General features: G+C 34.5%; 2 protein-coding genes and 1 long non-coding RNA gene across 3 annotated transcripts; 2 read left to right on the forward strand and 1 right to left on the reverse strand.

Moving 5' to 3' along the window:
• The first annotated feature begins 5,170 nt into the window (after window positions 1-5,170).
• LOC122281961 (glycerophosphodiester phosphodiesterase GDPDL3-like) lies at window positions 5,171-9,101 on the forward strand. The gene is made up of 9 exons (XM_043093853.1): window positions 5,171-5,365; window positions 5,658-5,954; window positions 6,128-6,243; window positions 6,424-6,925; window positions 7,011-7,052; window positions 7,235-7,477; window positions 7,755-7,897; window positions 8,044-8,509; window positions 8,860-9,101. The coding sequence occupies exons 1-9, from the start codon at window positions 5,224-5,226 to the stop codon at window positions 8,949-8,951; spliced, it is 2,043 nt and encodes a 680-aa protein (XP_042949787.1). The 5' UTR covers window positions 5,171-5,223; the 3' UTR covers window positions 8,952-9,101.
• A 179-nt stretch (window positions 9,102-9,280) lies between these two features.
• Window positions 9,281-10,967, forward strand: LOC122281963. Its single transcript, XR_006230349.1, has 3 exons — window positions 9,281-9,967; window positions 10,277-10,315; window positions 10,455-10,967. It is a non-coding gene; the product is annotated as an uncharacterized LOC122281963 (long non-coding RNA).
• Window positions 10,968-14,308: 3,341 nt separating this feature from the next.
• On the reverse strand, window positions 14,309-16,104 carry LOC122282541. The gene is made up of 5 exons (XM_043094475.1): window positions 15,669-16,104; window positions 15,388-15,569; window positions 15,209-15,298; window positions 15,065-15,121; window positions 14,309-14,479 (listed from the first exon to the last, which is right to left on the reverse strand). Exons 1-5 carry the CDS (start codon window positions 16,102-16,104, stop codon window positions 14,309-14,311), a joined length of 936 nt encoding a protein of 311 aa, XP_042950409.1.
• Window positions 16,105-16,355: the final 251 nt, after the last annotated feature.

A 16,355-nucleotide genomic window follows, 5' to 3' on the forward strand; every position in this document is an offset into this window, starting at 1 on the left:
TTTAAATGGATTTTCTTGAAAAATCTTAAATAAAATATGGGCCTTTTATTAAAAAAAAATTATGATTTTAAATTTAATTAAAATGAACTTTTATTATTTAAAAAAATAATAATAATTCAAGTTTTGGCCCGGGTCACAATCTGGCTATACCGGGCCCAAACCTGGATGTACAGCCCTACGGCGAATCTTCCTGCATTAACGCTACTACTTGCCGGTAGGTACAAAGGCAGGCCATTTGAAGATTTTGGGACATTCTCTCCTTAATTCCACTTCTTACACTTCTTATCTTGAAACTGCACAACGAGATTGGGTAATTATTGTGATTACTATCGATGCCTTGCGTACGGTGAGAAATATATGACATAGGCAATATTTGAGCTTTTTCTAAACAGAAATACATTTCTAAATGAATTTTTTTTTTTAATTCAATGATTAAAGATAATGATATTGTAGATTTTTTTAATACTTTTTTTTTCAAATATTTAAAAATATTAAAAAAATACATCAAAAAAAACATCACTGTCCAACTACTAATTATTGCTTCTAATTATCCGAACTGTTATCCCTTTTCACCAACCGATTAAAACATGTTTTCCCATGCTAACCGATCAGCCTAATTTACAATACTTAAGAGCCAGAATATTTGCATGCATGCCAAATTCGAAAAATCTTGACCACGTCAAATATGCAGGATTGCACGGTAAGCCATCCCCTCATCTCTCTTTCGCAAGCAAATCTCTCTCTCTCTCTCTCTCTCTCTCTCTCTCTCTCTCTCTCTCTCTCTCTCTCTCTCTCTCTCTCTCTCTCTCTATTACAAAGCTACGAAAATCTCACAAATCTCCCGACAGAACCTTACCCTCGGAAGTTACGTACGTTCTCAACTTCAATGGTTCGGCAGCAAGCTTTTCTGGCAACGTGCAACCCACGCTGCAATCCAAGATAGAAAAAGGAAAAGATGAATTCAAATATTTAATCAACATTTTACACGTCTTTGTGATATTCTTGAAAAACGAGTTACAACATCATCATCTGATAAACCTGGCCGTAGCATTGATGAGGTTATGGCTGTTGTATGAGAATTAGCTAAGATAGAAAATGACTATGAGTTTTTTAGAGATGCAAGTGAGGTACTCCTTACGAAATCATATAGAGAAATGTTTATTGCCCTAAAGGATCCAACATTTCAATTGATTTTATTAAACGAATGAAAAATAAATAAATCAAGAATGACAATCATGATCTTAGTTTTGGGGATTCCTTATTATTTTCTTTTCTAAATGCTTTGTAATGAACTATTTTAGAGGTTGTTGAGAATCAATTTTTTTTATTATATATTTTGGGTGAATTTTTACAACATTTTAATTTTTTTTATTGATGCTTGTTCTTAAGCATTGCAATTTTATTATTTATTTATTTTTCATATTTTTGTGAATTTAATAGACATGGAGAATAATGGTTACGATACAGAAGAGTATACAAGCGATGTTGATAATGGTGAAGAAAAAGAAAAAGAGGATGATATTGACTTTATGATAGCATTACAATTAATGATAGATTCTATATATTACACAACATATATGGTTAAGGAACCTTGTAGGACCTCTCCGCACATAGGTCATAAGTTTGTTATGGAGATTCTAAATGGTCATCATGATAGATGTCATCAACAATTTAAGATGGAAAAAGATGTATTTCATACTTTATGCAAAGAGTTGAATGGAAGATATAACTTAACTAGTACTCGAAACATAACTATCGAATAAATGGTTGGAATTTTCTTGATTACATTAGGTCATGGGTTCGGGAATAGAAGGGCACAAGAAAGATTTTAACATTCGGGAGAGACTATTAGTAGGCATTTTAATAGTGTATTAATGGCTGTTTCATGAATGGCGGTCGACATTATCAGCCCCACTGATAGAGAATTTAAGGATGCTCCAAAAATAATTCGTAAAGATGAGCGATATTAGCCATACTTTAAAAATTGTATTGGAGCTATTGATGAAACCCATGTGCCAGTTACTATATCTCAAAAAAAAAAAAAAATCTATTTATTGGTAGAAAAGGTATACCAACTCAGAATATCATGGCAGTTTGTGATTTTTATATGCGTTTCACTTTTGTTTGGGCTAGGTGGGAAGGTACTGCACATGATACATATATTTTTATAGAAGCTATTTGAAAGGAGGAATTGCACTTTCCACATCCACCTAGAGGTTTGAATTTAATAAGAATGACATTAATGAACTTTAATAAGATAATAAATAATTTTTATATTACTTTTGATTTATTATCCTAAATTGTATGCAGGTAAATATTATTTGGTAGATGCTGGATATCTTCATATGAACGGATACATGGGGCCATACAAAAGAGAACAATATCATCTACCAGATTTTCGTCGTGGTCCTCGACCAATGGGTATGCGTGAAATATTTAATCATGCACATTCGACGCTCAGATGCACTATTGAGAGAAGATTTGGAGTTTGGAAAAATAGATGAAAGATATTAGATCATATGCCAAATTTTCCTTATCATAAGCAAGTTAAAATTGTCGTAGCGTTTATGATTATTCATAATTTTATTAGAACTCATGCATTAAAGGATATTGAATTCAAACTATACGATGATGATGAGAATTATCTACCTCCTGGAAGTATGGAGGACGAAGAAGCAGAAGATTACTCAAGCATGCAACAATCAGAGATATCTAGTGAAAATGTTATTAATATTGAGCATGATTATATTGCTCTTTCACTTATGCATGGTTGAAGTTATTTTCATTACATTATAATTACTGAAAAATCTATTAGACTATTTTCGATGTTATTTTATTATAATATTTTATTTCTATCAAGAATATACCCTTTTGTGTCATTTCTATCTCAAAAAGTACTTTTTAAATTTGTTTCCAAACAAATCTAATATATTTGAAAGTGCATCAGACATACGGATCCCAAACAGTAAATAACTTTTTAATAGTAGAGCTTATTATGTTAAGCTCTAAGGTATAAGCCTTAAACTAAAAGTAATATTTTCTACCATAACCCCAAACATGCACTTAGCAGACAATGGCAGTCGAGTCAAACCCAAGCAAGACGTACGTTACATGAGTCCAAAAAAGTTGTTGTCTTAGGGCAGGTTTGATTGTAAGACGAGATATAAAATTATCATATTATTTTATTATTATAATTTTTTTAAATTTTTACATAAAATATAATAAATAATTTAATTTTTTTAATTTTAATTTAATTTTTTCAAATATTAAAATAATAATAATATTAAAAAATAATATTTAAACTCTTACTTCAAATTCAAAATTTTCATCTTACTTCCAAACCTGGCATTTTCCAAAAGCTCGGTAACAAATCAAGCTAAGGTCTTTTGAACCAACCGAGGCTACAGTTGGACACTTTGGTGCAGGTTCAATATTGAATTAAGATAAAATGAATTGAAATAAAAGTTAAAAATTAAATAAAATATTATTATAATATTATTTATTATTATTATTTGAAAAAGTTAAATTTTTTATTATATTTTATGTGAGAATTTAAAAAAATTATAATGATAAGATAAGATGATATAAAATACTTTCATTATCCAAACGGAGGCTAATAACTCTTACTGAAACCACTTATAACTCATCTTATCTCAACTTAAATATGTCATTACTATTTCACAAACCATCTCAACTTATCTAATCTTAATATGTTGGGCATGGAAACATGTATTCAAACAACAATATCATCAATTATGAGTAAGAGCTTGAGTATAGTACGAGGAGAGAGAGAGAGAGAGAGAGAGAGAGAGAGAGAGAGAGAGAGAGAGAGGCGACTTTTGGCATTTGGAGGACCCCTTTTTCGAGATGGTTTTGGGTATTCTGGATTATTCGAAATTGCTTATTTTGGCAAATTGATGTTGGTTTGCTAGGGTTAGGCCATGGAGGCTGCCCCCTCTCCTCCTTTGGCGAGGGCTACTATGGTGGATCAGGTTTTAAAATCGTTTGTTCAAGTAGTTTCTAATTCAGCGATTCAATCTTTTAGGCTGCCAATGAGATATACTCTAGAGGTTGATGGTGAGCAAGGTTTTATCTTCTTGGAGGTTGAAATGACGAAGGCTACAGAGGATTTCAAGTTTGCTTTATTTCTTAAGTTCTCTCGCATGAGACCTTCCATTGATGATGTACGTTCTCACATTGCAAAATCGTGGGATTTGAAAGAGGTTCTAGTTGTCATCTTTATGGATGATTTGCATGTTCTTGTTTTTTATGAGAAGTGAACGTAATTTTTTTGCAATGATGGGCTTGTGAAGGCCATACAATAGGTGGTTCTACTTTTCGGTTGTTCAGATGGATAAAGGATTTCGATTTGTCAAAGGAATCTCCTTTAGCATCACTACAAAAAAATATAAATTTGGCGTCGTTTATATGCGCAACGTTTGTTTATGTGCTGGTAGATATATATTTTTGCTCGCGCTTAATGTTTCTGCCAATAAAGTATTGAGATTTCTAGCGTTTAAATTTTTATGTCAATAATAATATATAGTTTTAGCAGTGATATAGCAATTATACACTGGAAAAGTATTAGTTTCCTGGCATTTATATTGTTACATCGGTAATAATATATATTTTTTATGGCATTTAAACAAACGCTAATAATTTATGAATTTTACACCGATATACTAATGATGTTTGTTGGCGTTTGTAATATTACGTCGATAATAATGTTATAATAATGTTTGAAAAGGGAATTGTGCTTCTTCAAACTTGAATAAATACTATTTATAGTTATGTAAAATTTTAAAGATGCATAATCTGTAGATCAATTTAAAAGGATATTATGTAAATATAAAGATCATGAATATAAAGATGGCTTGTGCTCTTAAGCAAACTATAGTCGAAGTAGCCGATAAGAATATAATATATTTATTAAAAAAAAATAAGAATATAATATATAAAATATATACCAACCATTTCCCCGTACAGATCATGTACGTGCTTGACTTGGTTCTCTTGACTACGTCAAATATGCAGGATTGCGCGGTAAGCCATCCCCTCATCTCTCTTCCGCATGCAAATCGAGCGCTCTCTCTCTCTCTCTCTCTCTCTCTCTCTCTCTATACATATATATATATATATATATATCTGTTACAAAGCTACGAAAATCTCACAAATCTCCCGACAAAACCTTATCCTCGGAAGTTACGTACGTTCTCAGCTTCAATGGTTTGCCAGCAAGCTCTTCCGACAACGAGCAACCCACGCTGTCGGGCGTTCTTTCTTCTCCTGCTTCAATGCTCCGCGGTATTAGCTCTGGTATCTGCTCAGGAACCTAGCCAGACTGATCGCTGGCCTACGCTTACTGGTTTGTGTTTTGCCTCCAAGCGTCTAGTACCTGTGCTGCCGAGAAAAATATAACGTTGGAACAAAACGAAAAAGTTTTCTGCTTTCTTGAAAAATGAAATTAAAACGGAGTGAGAATATTGTTCTTGCGCCGGATTTAGTACGTACGTACGTACCTTCGATATCTTTGTGAAACATTACATACACAACAATGTTGTAATTCATTCATTGATCATTCATGTTAATGTTTCTACTTGAGTTTTACATGGCATGCTAATAAACTGATACCTATGATTGGAATTAATATTTTGTAGGTAAACCGCCTCTAGTGATTGCACGAGGAGGGTTTTCAGGGCTGTTTCCAGATTCTAGTCAAATTGCCTTTGGTCTGGCACGGCAAGTTAGTCTACCCAATGTCCACCTATGGTGTGACGTGCAATTAACAAAGGATGGATTTGGGATTTGTGCGCAGGGTGTCAAGTTGGAGAATGATACTAACATTGCTACTATTTACAAAAATAGTAGTAGGGTTTACCAAGTTAATAAGGTCCCTACCCGAGGATGGTTTTCTGTGGATTTCACCTACGAAGAGCTAGCAAATAATGTCGCCCGTATGTTTGACTTTTCACTCGCAAACCTTATTTTCTTTACATTTTTTTTTTTTTTTTGGTTACTGTCAACGGACTCGATCTGTTTGTAGTTGCTGTCAGTCAAGGTTTCTGCTTATTTGATATGAGATTTCTTATCGTCAGCTGATGCGAATCTCTCCATTTCTAATTGTCAGTAACGCAAGGAGTCTATTCTCGAAGTGAGCGGTTTGATAACCATGGCTTCGCAATTATCACCGTTGATCATTTGGCTACACAAGTACAACCACCAGGCTTATGGTTGAACATTCAGGTAATTAAACGAAAGATTATGAACTCTACTCTGACTGTGTGCCTTAACATTGAATTGGTCTCCTCGATCCTCTGTTGTTTTAATTTTCCGCTGATAATGTTGGATCTGGCTTGGCTTCTCAGCTATCATGCATTTTGATCACTAACCCTTTTGCTCCAACTCCAAACACTTAATTTGCAGTACGATGCATTCTTCACGCAACACAATTTGAGTATGACAAGATTTGTGCTTTCTGTTTCGAAAAGAGTGAAAGTTCATTACATTTCATCCCCAGAGGTGGCTTTCCTAACACGTATTGCAACGGGATTTAAACCTACAACGACAAAACTGGTCTTCCGGTTTCTAGGACGAAATGAGATTGAGCCATCAACGAGCCAGACATATGGCTCTCTGTTAAAGAATCTTACTTTTGTCAAAACATTTGCCTCCGGAATCCTTGTTCCCAAGGACTACATATGGCCTGTAGATGCAACTCTTTATTTACAACCTCATACCTCTGTTGTCGCGGATGCTCATAAAGCAGGGCTTGAAGTTTTCGCCTCGGATTTTGTAAATGACATTCCCATTAGCTACAATTACAGTCATGATCCCATATCTGAGTACTTGTCTTTCGTTGACAATGCTGACTTCTCTGTTGATGGAGTGTTGAGCGATTTCCCAATGACTGCCTCGGAGGCTATAGGTAAGTCTTTTTTTCTCTCTACTAGGCATTTACTGTAAAAAGTATTTTCATCACAATCCTGAATTTCTCTCTTCTCATACTGCAGCTTGCTTTGCTCATGATCTTGGCAGAAAAGCTTCATCACAAGGTATATTATCATAGTCGCAAATGCTTATAACCAAAGCTTCGATTCTTTTCAGTTCACAACTAATTGATTATGTTGTCTACAGTTCACAACTGATTGATTATGTTGTCTAACTGTGTGTTTCTATGACAACATTATTCTCGGTATATCATTGTTGACACTCCTTCACATTGCTCATTATGCAGCGAAACCATTGATTATCTCTAAATATGGAGCAAGTGGAGATTACCCAGGTTGCACAGACTTGGCATATAACAAAGCTATTGCAGATGGCGCAGAAATAATTGACTGCCCAGTTCAACTAGCCAAGGATGGGACACCATTTTGCCTGAGCTCAGAAAATTTGACAGAAAGCGCAATAGTTCCAAAGGATGTGGGTGGAATATTTTCCTTTGACTTGGCATGGAATCAGATTCAAAACTTGAAACGTAAGTCGAATTGGGTTCTCCCTTACATACTCTGCGCAATGATACCCTTTAAACCACAGCCCCTCCTTCCTAACTAGACAACAAACGAAGAAAACATTCACTGAAAGCTTTCATGCTTTTGAAAAACTCATCCTTTTAAATTTGTTTAAAAGCTTTTGTTAAGACTGAGAGACAAGCGTGATGGAACTTTACATCAGTTTGAATTAATTCTCTACCTTAAATGAGGATTTCCGTTGTTATCTACTTATACACTTGTATTTTGCATAAATTCCGGCAGCGGCAATAGCAAACCCCTCCACCGAGTATAAAATGTTCCGGAACCCGAAGTTCCAAAATGCTGGAAAGTTTGTAACATTGTCCGATTTCTTGGCCTTGTCAAAGAACTCGAAATCTCTTACCGGTGTCCTCATCAACATAGAGGTGAGTATTTGCTCTGCTGCTTACTGTCTTTTTGTTGCTGAAATATATGTTGGCAATTTATCAAAGGGGTGTTTCTTCTCATGCCTCCAGATTTTAATATTTTTCTTGATCATCCCTGTTTCATTCTGTTGATCTGTTCCTTTCAGAATGCACAGGGAGTGAGAGTAGCCGATGCAGTCAACGAAGTCCTGATCAAAGCTGGTTTTGATAAACAGACATCCTTAAAAGTTATGATCCAGTCTAGTAATAGCTCAGTTCTAATGAAATTCAAGGGAAAAAGCAATTACGAGTGTGTATACAAGACCAATGGGAGTATTGCTGATGGCCCCGACTCAACCATTAAGAACATAAAGACGTTTGCCGATTCTGTGGTTGTCACCAAGGACTTCATCTTCCCTGATTTTGAAGCATTTATCACTAATACTACCGATATTGTGCCCAAGTTTCATGCAGAGAAGCTCCCTGTTTATGTAGAGACATTCAGCAATGAGTTTGTGACCCAATCATATGACTTCCTCGCAGATGCAACTGTGGAGATCAACACATTTGTCCAGTTGGCAAAAGTTGATGGTATCATCACCGATTTCCCTTATACAGCTGCCAGATACAAAAGTAAGTGGATTTACTCATATTCAACCTAGCTATATTCATGTGATGCATCATGTAACGTTAAAACTTAAATCCCTATTTATCCAAAAAAAAAAAGTTGGTGACAAGAGATAATCACTCTCTCGTGCGTAAAGTATATAGTCAGCTTCGAGTTCAGAACCATTGCTTTAATCCCATATCAAATGATGATCAGTACTTTGAACTCAATCTTTATATTGTAACATGTGAACTAGATTCGGTATTTTTTTTTCCAACACCAAAATTAAGCGTGTTTATTTGATACAGTTGAATACCAAGCGCTCCATATATATCATGATGTCTATTTGATACATTGGTGGTTCAATGCAATGCAGGAAATCGGTGCTTAGGTGTGGGCAAAAAGTTACCCCCATACATGCAGCCTATTACGCCTGGAAGTTTGTATATATTCGGGCAAAATCCTTAATGGATTATCCAAATTTAAAATAAAGTATCATTTAACTATTAGAGCTGAAAAACTGCTTAAAATGGATTATGCAAATTGCAAACTCAAATTTATTAGCTTTGAGCTGGAGTATTTGTAAAACTAAAATCAAATTTGTTTGTTACTGTTTTAGGAGCAATTGTTTATTTTATTACTTTATATTACTCCTAATTACTAATTTAATTAGAATATGATTACTAATTAATATATAATATGTAGAATAGTAAAATAAGATAAAATAAAATAAGTTAATAATTAAAAAAATTAAATATTTTTTTAATTATTAATTACTCATTACTATATAATGAATAAATGGATAATCCAATGTGAAAATTTAATGCAAATGATCAAAGTTAAATTCATCTTATAATATTTTATTGTTATATAATAAAAAAATAGCTATTCTAATGTGGAGATTTATGTGAATAGAATAATCAAAAGTCAAATTCGTCTTATATTCATTAAAAGTGTTCTTTAACTTTGTATAATCCATTGAGGATGTTCTAAGATGATGAAGTTTTATAATAAAGGGTAGCATGTAGTTGGTGGTTGATGAACAGGTAATTATTTTCTCATGCAACAATGGTACTACCCTAGCTACTAATATTTATATGTATATATAAAGTAATATTAGATACAGTCGTTATGGTTATGTAAGTGCCACGCATTTTTTTGAAAAAAAAAGTAGTCTATCAATAAAAAATTAATTTTTTATATAAATATCATATTTATTTACTTTTTTAAAAAGTAATGCGCAACATTTGTACACTCTATGACTGTAAATATCATATAAATATGCTGGTTAGTTGAAGAAAACCTCTTAATTTTAATTTTTTGGTTTGCAAATTTGGTTAATTTATAGAGGTAACAGGTTGAAGAAAATTAATATGATCAAGTTCCTCCTGGAAGTACCTACGTACCGTATATTCATGACTCATGAGCTGGTCCTGCCCTCCAAATGAGCATGCGCATCATGCTGTAGATCCAAATTAATTTCAGTATGTATCAGATTTGCAACCAATTATTAATTAATGTTTTATTCTTTTGTATTAGTATGTTTGATCATGATCGATAGACTATGAATTGTGTCTGATTTGATCGATCTGGACGTATCAAATTAAATATTAATTGTTCAATATTTTAGAAAGATTCGTACGTAATTCTCTATCACATATGCTGCATTTGCAATTTTTTTAAGAATAGAAGCACTGAAATACCTTTCCTTGTGATTATTATTACATTATCGATCGGCAGATTATTAAAGTAATCCTTTCTTCAAGATGCTGATTTCTCTTCTCGTGCTGCAGATTGCTTTGCTCATCTTGGCAAAGGTGCTTCACCACAAGGTATATCACTGTTATCATGTATTGCTTCTAATTAAAGCTTTGATTTTGTTCTGCTAAGAAGTGATTTTCAATTTTGTCCCCCTGGATATCTCCTGAATATCATTGTTAACCTTATTCTTTCCCCTTGCTCATGATTCAGAGAGCCTTTGGTTATCTCTAGATGTGGAGCAAGTGCAGATTACCCTAGTTGTACAAACCTAGCATATACACAAGCTATTACAGATGGCGTAGAGGTACTTGACTGCCCTCTTCAATTGGCAAAGGGTGGGACACCATTTTACTAATGAGTACCGACGAGATGCTCTTTTACTAGAGCGAAATTACCAGAAATTTGAACTTCTGGATCGGCAGTTTTGGGAAGTGGGTGTTGATGCTCATGCGAGATTAAAGAAGACTCCATTACGCGAAGGCGATGGCTGCAGTTTTCTGTAACAGGTTTCATTGGAAGGGAAAAGTCTTATTGGCTGTACTTAAAGACGGAGGAGGGTAAGAAATAGAGGACTTAACCGGTTTTTTTTTTTTTCAAATATCAGCTGATGTGATGTCATGCCACGTCAGTCGACTGCATAGCGTCTATATGGGACGACTATGTATAGAAGAACTGATTTCTAAATGCGCATGAAGTAGCAACTTTCCCGAGGCTCGACCATCAGACTTGCTAGCAAATATTTCTTCTTTATTATGTTTTATTTTGTTTTTAATAGGCAACATGGAATAGAGAGTATATACTCTTTATCAAATTTCAGAACATGATATTTTTTGAATAATTTAAAATAAATAAATAAATTTAATTAATTAACGTAATTTTGTAAATTAATTAAAATTTTATAAAATTAGTCGTTGTTTTCTTTTAAATTATATAAGGAAGTTAATAATCCAATTTCAAATTAAGAAAAAAAATGAAATAATAAAAAAATATAATATATCATTACCCAACAAAAAAAATCATGAGGACATCAGCCATTTGAGCGCAGAGACATGCCACCAAACCAAATGCCACTTTCCTTTGAGTCTGACCAAGTCTTCCGCCGTGGATTTGAATGCGCTAGCTCCATCCAAATCTTTAAACATCAAAGGGCCCCACCTCCAACGTGTGCTGTACAAGTCTAAGTGCAGTCGTGTTATGTAAACGGCTTGCCGACGTGGATTATTTTATGTAAAATGCAAAACGCACCGTTTCATTTAAAAGTAAACATTCACATTTCGACCCCCCTTCCTCGAAACCCTCCCTCCGAACCCCTCTCTGCTCATTTCCCCCTTGCTCTCTGGTTCTCCCCCTCCCCCGTCTCTGCTCTTTTACGATTTCTCAGAAATTTCTCCCCTTTCTCTTTGGTTCTATCACGGTATCGTTGCTTTGCTGCAAAATCTCTCTCTCTCTCTCTCTCTCTCTCTCTCTCTCTCTCTCTCTCTCTCTCTCTCTCTCTCTCTCTCTCTCTCTCTCGTTGTATACGTGTCAGCTTGAGTGCAGGAACTCAAAATCCCCTTGTCCATTAGCTGCAACCGACCCTTCGAAATCCCTTCCCTTCGAAATCCCTTCCCCTTCATCCAATGTTGAACCCTAACCCTAAGTAGCCTAGGTTAGACCGAAACCCTAACCCCCTAGATCTAACCCGAACCCTCACCCTAACCCTTCATCCCACACCGAAACCCGAACCCGAACCCGAACCCTAACCCTTCATCCCACACCGAAACCCTAACCCTAACCCTAACCCTTCATCCCATACCAAAACCCTAACCCTCTCCCCCGAAACTGGTAATCAGTCGCACCTCTCTAGGTTTTTCATTTACATTATTATTTTATTTTTGCATTATGGTATTGTTATATTTTTGGGTTTTTGCATTTTTGTAATTTTTGTATTTGTTGTATAGTTGCGATTTTTTGTATTTCATTATTTTGTGTATTTGTGAGATTACCATTTCATATTATCTTATTGTAATGAATATTTGGAAGTTGGACTTATTATCAGTATTTTTGTATCTTATTTTTTGTATTTCATTATTTTGTGTATTTGCGAGATTACCATTTCATATTATCTGATTGTAATGAATATTTGGAAGTTGGACTTATTATCATTATTTTTGAATCTTATTTTTTGTATTTCATTATTTTGTGTATTTGCGAGATTACCATTTTATATTATCTTATTGTAATGAATATTTGGAAGTTGGACTATTGCTGTTTAGGAGAAATGTATTTGGTTTCGTATGAATTCTGTTTAAGTAATGAAAATGGTTGCAAAAGGAAGGGTGTAACATGAGGAAATTTCCTGGAACATGAGGATGGATCACACGGGTTATGGTTTAGGAGTGTGGGATTTTTGTTGTTTTTGAAAGTAATTGTGTTTGGGCTGGACTTACTGATTGAAGCCCATAACCTGTTCTTAGATGGGTTGTTTTGGTTTGCATGTTTCTTGATTTGCAAAGATTTGTTAATCTTGGATGTTTTAGTTGTCTGTTGTGCATACGTGGCCTTTGTTTTCTATAAAAATTTTGCTGTCAATGCTGGACTTAATGTTACAAGAAAATTTATTATTGATCGGTTGTTTGGTTTGCATGTTTATTGACTACCATATTTATAACTCTTGCATGTTTCAGTTGTCTGTTATGTATATGTAGCCTTTGTTAGTTCATAAAAATTTCTCTAACTTTGTCTTATATTTTGGATTCTAAACATGCAAAATAAGTAACCACACTATTATTTTGTCTTATTTGGATAGGTTGATTTACTGTATTAATAACAAAACTAATGTTTTTCATAACAATTATGTGCATATTGCCATGCCTTGGGTGTCACAGCTAGCTGTAAGACCTAGCTGTGACACATAATAGCCATCAACATGCCTCTTTTCTATCTCCCTTTTTTCTTATTTTGTTAATTGTAATTTTTTTTGGTTTATGTACTTAGTGGGAAACTTGAATGATAACACTAAACTATTAGGTCTCCTAAACGGGGTAGTTAGTATATATCTTCATTGCTTTAAAGTATGCCATAGCTGCAGTGTATATGTCTTTGCATTCAAGCATATATATACTGTCTGATATATACTGATGTGGGGGCTCTGTTTACTGATTATATCATGATAGCAAATGAGTTCTGCTTCTCATTCCGGGTCAAGTTTGGAGAGACCACTGTGCTATTGTGGCTCCCAAGCGAAGTTTCGGATTTCTGGAAAAGCAAATACTTTTGGCAAAAGGTTTTTCAATTGTCCAAACTATAAGATGAATAAACAATGTGGCTTTTTTGAGTGGATTGATCTTCAAAGTAAGCAAAACAGTTGCTGTAAGCTGACGTTGGAGTTAGCTGAACGGAGGCACGAGAGGGTACTTCATGAGTGGCTCCTCATCGAAGAATCCAAATTAAAAGCATTGGAGAAGAAGTATAACCGAGTCTTCAAAGTATTAAAAATGACATGGTTTTTTTTAGTAATAGTTTGCGGTATACTTTTGATATATCGAACCAATTATAATGTATCTCAGCCATGTCTACAACTCATGTAAGACGCTGTACTTTTTTGCAAAATCATGGTTCAGTTGAATGTAGTAAATGTGTTCAATGGTGTAAATGTGTTGAATGTTGTATTGACTATGAATATTGGAGGTTTTTTGCAATTTATCTATATAATTTTGATGTATTATAATTTCTGCTGTTTGAGTCTGTTTTGATTAGAAATTTTGGTGCTGTTGCAGAAATTTTGGTACCCAATTTCTGCTGTACTACATCTATTTTTTGCAATTTTCCTTTCTTACAAACAACAACCTGCTTTGTATGAATATCACTAATCCAATAAATGTGTAAAAAGCCGAAGTGCACCTGTTAGTTAAGTGGTACCCAATTGACATCAGGAACCCAAGTCGTGTGTAACCTTATGAGGTATGCGTGGCATTTCCTCCTAAACCCTTGTACGTGCAATAGAGATTGGGTCAAGACTAATGAGTTTGACCAACTTTTTTAAACACAAACTTGTTCTACAAAATGGTATAATTTCCCACATTTCAACCTCCATCACATATTACGAGAACCCATCTTAGGGAATTTACCCCCAACTGTAGCATGGTATAATTTCCACCTCCCATAATAACCACAAACTGGACATAACCTCCTACTCCAGCTTCTTCATAACCTGTTCTTAGATGACCAAATAAAACAATTTTCCATTCCATAACCTGTTTATGGAATATAAATATTACCATAAATATTATGATAATTTCTATAAATAAAAAACAAAATGCTTATTATACCCCCTCCAAATATTTTTTAATAACCTGCCTAATTTCCATTAATAACTATTATAATATTCCATAACCTGTTACAATTTCCATTAATATTACTCACTACCCCCCTCCAAAAAATTATGTAAACCCAATAGCCTCCTCCTTCTATCCACATACATAATTACATCAAATTTCCATTAATAATCAACCTAGTATTTTGTGTAAATAAAAAAATAACCTTTTCCTATCCACATGGTATAATTACATAACTGACACTTATATTTGCCATAAGATGCAACCAATAGTTTATCTAACCTAAAATTCTTCTCTGTGCAATTTTCCTATATCATTGTAAATAAAAAAACGCTCGATTTCTCAACCATTTGCCACTAGTATTGCCATGCTTGTGCTCCATCTCCAACCAGTGTGCTCTCGCTCCGCGACATCCAATCAAAATATATCTGAGTTGATAGATATCCAACCATTAGCCTAATGTGAAGCTGACTGTCTGAAATGCGCAAAGTTTAGAAATCTTACACTTTCTTGAGTACCAAACATGGGATGAGACTGCGTGGCGCTAATGCTGTCCATAACCTGTTAATAGAAAAACAATAATTTATTTACAATTTTAATATTGACCAACCATTAAATTAAATTCATACAAAGTGCTCTTTCTGATACCTGCCCTTCTCCAGAATTGGTGATATCTACTTCTGATGCCCTAAATAAATTCCTGCACGTGCCCATGGGAGCTGTATCTCCTTCATCTCGCTAGCAATAAAGTAAGGTTTAAATACTCACTAGAAATAAGTGAGACTTTATCTAACACACGTGAACAACAAAATGGTTAAAACATCCACCTGTTTGCGCTTTCCTCCTGCTTGTGCTTTTATTTGTTTGGCTTTAACCTTCCACATATCTGTCTCCATCTTAGATGCTCTTCTAAGAGATGGGGGTCTCCCTTTCCCTCTGACAACAAGTGGACTCTTTACTCCTTGTGAACTACCAACTACAGCAGCTGTATCCAGTGTCGTAGCAGGTTCTAAATTTGTTACTTGCAAAGATAACAGAAAGATATTTTTAAACCTCCCATCGATATTATTATACATGAAAAAATAAAAGAGGGATTTAACCTTCGAACCTTTTTCAGAGTTCATAGATAACGGGCTACGGTTCTGACGATATAATCCAGTCATCTCATGTATCCTCTTCTTTGCATCTTCAAATTGCTCGTTAGATTCTACCGCATAGTCGATCATCTCATAACACATATTCAAAAGAATTGAATGTCTATTACCATTTGCCCTCTCATCCCCTGCATCGTAGCTACTTCGAATTAATGTGTATCTCCTCTTGATGTCCTTTCTCCATTGCTCTAAAATGTAACCTTCTGGCAATGATTTTATACCGTTTGATTTGAATACAGCCAAAATATGCCTACATAATATCCCTCTCATCTGAAATAATCCACATGAACACTTTGCATTTCCTGCATCGACATTAAAATCCATTGAATATGTAACCTGTTTTGTGAACTCCTGAATACGAACTTCATCTTCTACCAAATAAGAGCTCATTACCCATCCGATGTCTGTAGAGCTGGATCCAAATCAAGCACACCAATTACTTGCTGTTGAACTTCTTTAAATTTAGCATTGGTGTACAGCTCTTGAAATTTCTTTTCAATTGGGGATCTAGATACGCAGGGAATGGTGCCGCTAAATGATTGGAATTCTGCATGACATTCATTTTCAATTTTCTTCTTCAACGCATTGTCAAACTGATCAACAAAATCCTTCAAATTTGTCTTCAAATGGACATAACCGTC

This window comes from Carya illinoinensis, chromosome 11 (assembly GCF_018687715.1).
Source record: "Carya illinoinensis cultivar Pawnee chromosome 11, C.illinoinensisPawnee_v1, whole genome shotgun sequence".
Classification (NCBI taxonomy): Eukaryota; Viridiplantae; Streptophyta; class Magnoliopsida; order Fagales; family Juglandaceae; genus Carya; species Carya illinoinensis.

What these genes read in the sequence shown, in the direction of transcription:
- LOC122282541 (XM_043094475.1), bottom strand. Translation starts at nt 16,104, where the DNA reads ATGAGCTCTTATTTGGTAGAAGATGAAGTTCGTATTCAGGAGTTCACA. An exon ending in CAGGAGGAAAGCGCAAACAG is followed by an intron (nt 15,299 to 15,387) that starts GTGGATGTTTTA and finishes CTTTATTGCTAG; the next exon opens with CGAGATGAAGGAGATACAGC. An exon ending in TGTTTGGTACTCAAGAAAGT is followed by an intron (nt 14,480 to 15,064) that starts GTAAGATTTCTA and finishes TTCCATAAACAG; the next exon opens with GTTATGGAATGGAAAATTGT.
- LOC122281961 (XM_043093853.1), top strand. Translation starts at nt 5,224, where the DNA reads ATGGTTTGCCAGCAAGCTCTTCCGACAACGAGCAACCCACGCTGTCGG. An exon ending in GCTAGCAAATAATGTCGCCC is followed by an intron (nt 5,955 to 6,127) that starts GTATGTTTGACT and finishes TCTAATTGTCAG; the next exon opens with TAACGCAAGGAGTCTATTCT. An exon ending in GCTTATGGTTGAACATTCAG is followed by an intron (nt 6,244 to 6,423) that starts GTAATTAAACGA and finishes CTTAATTTGCAG; the next exon opens with TACGATGCATTCTTCACGCA.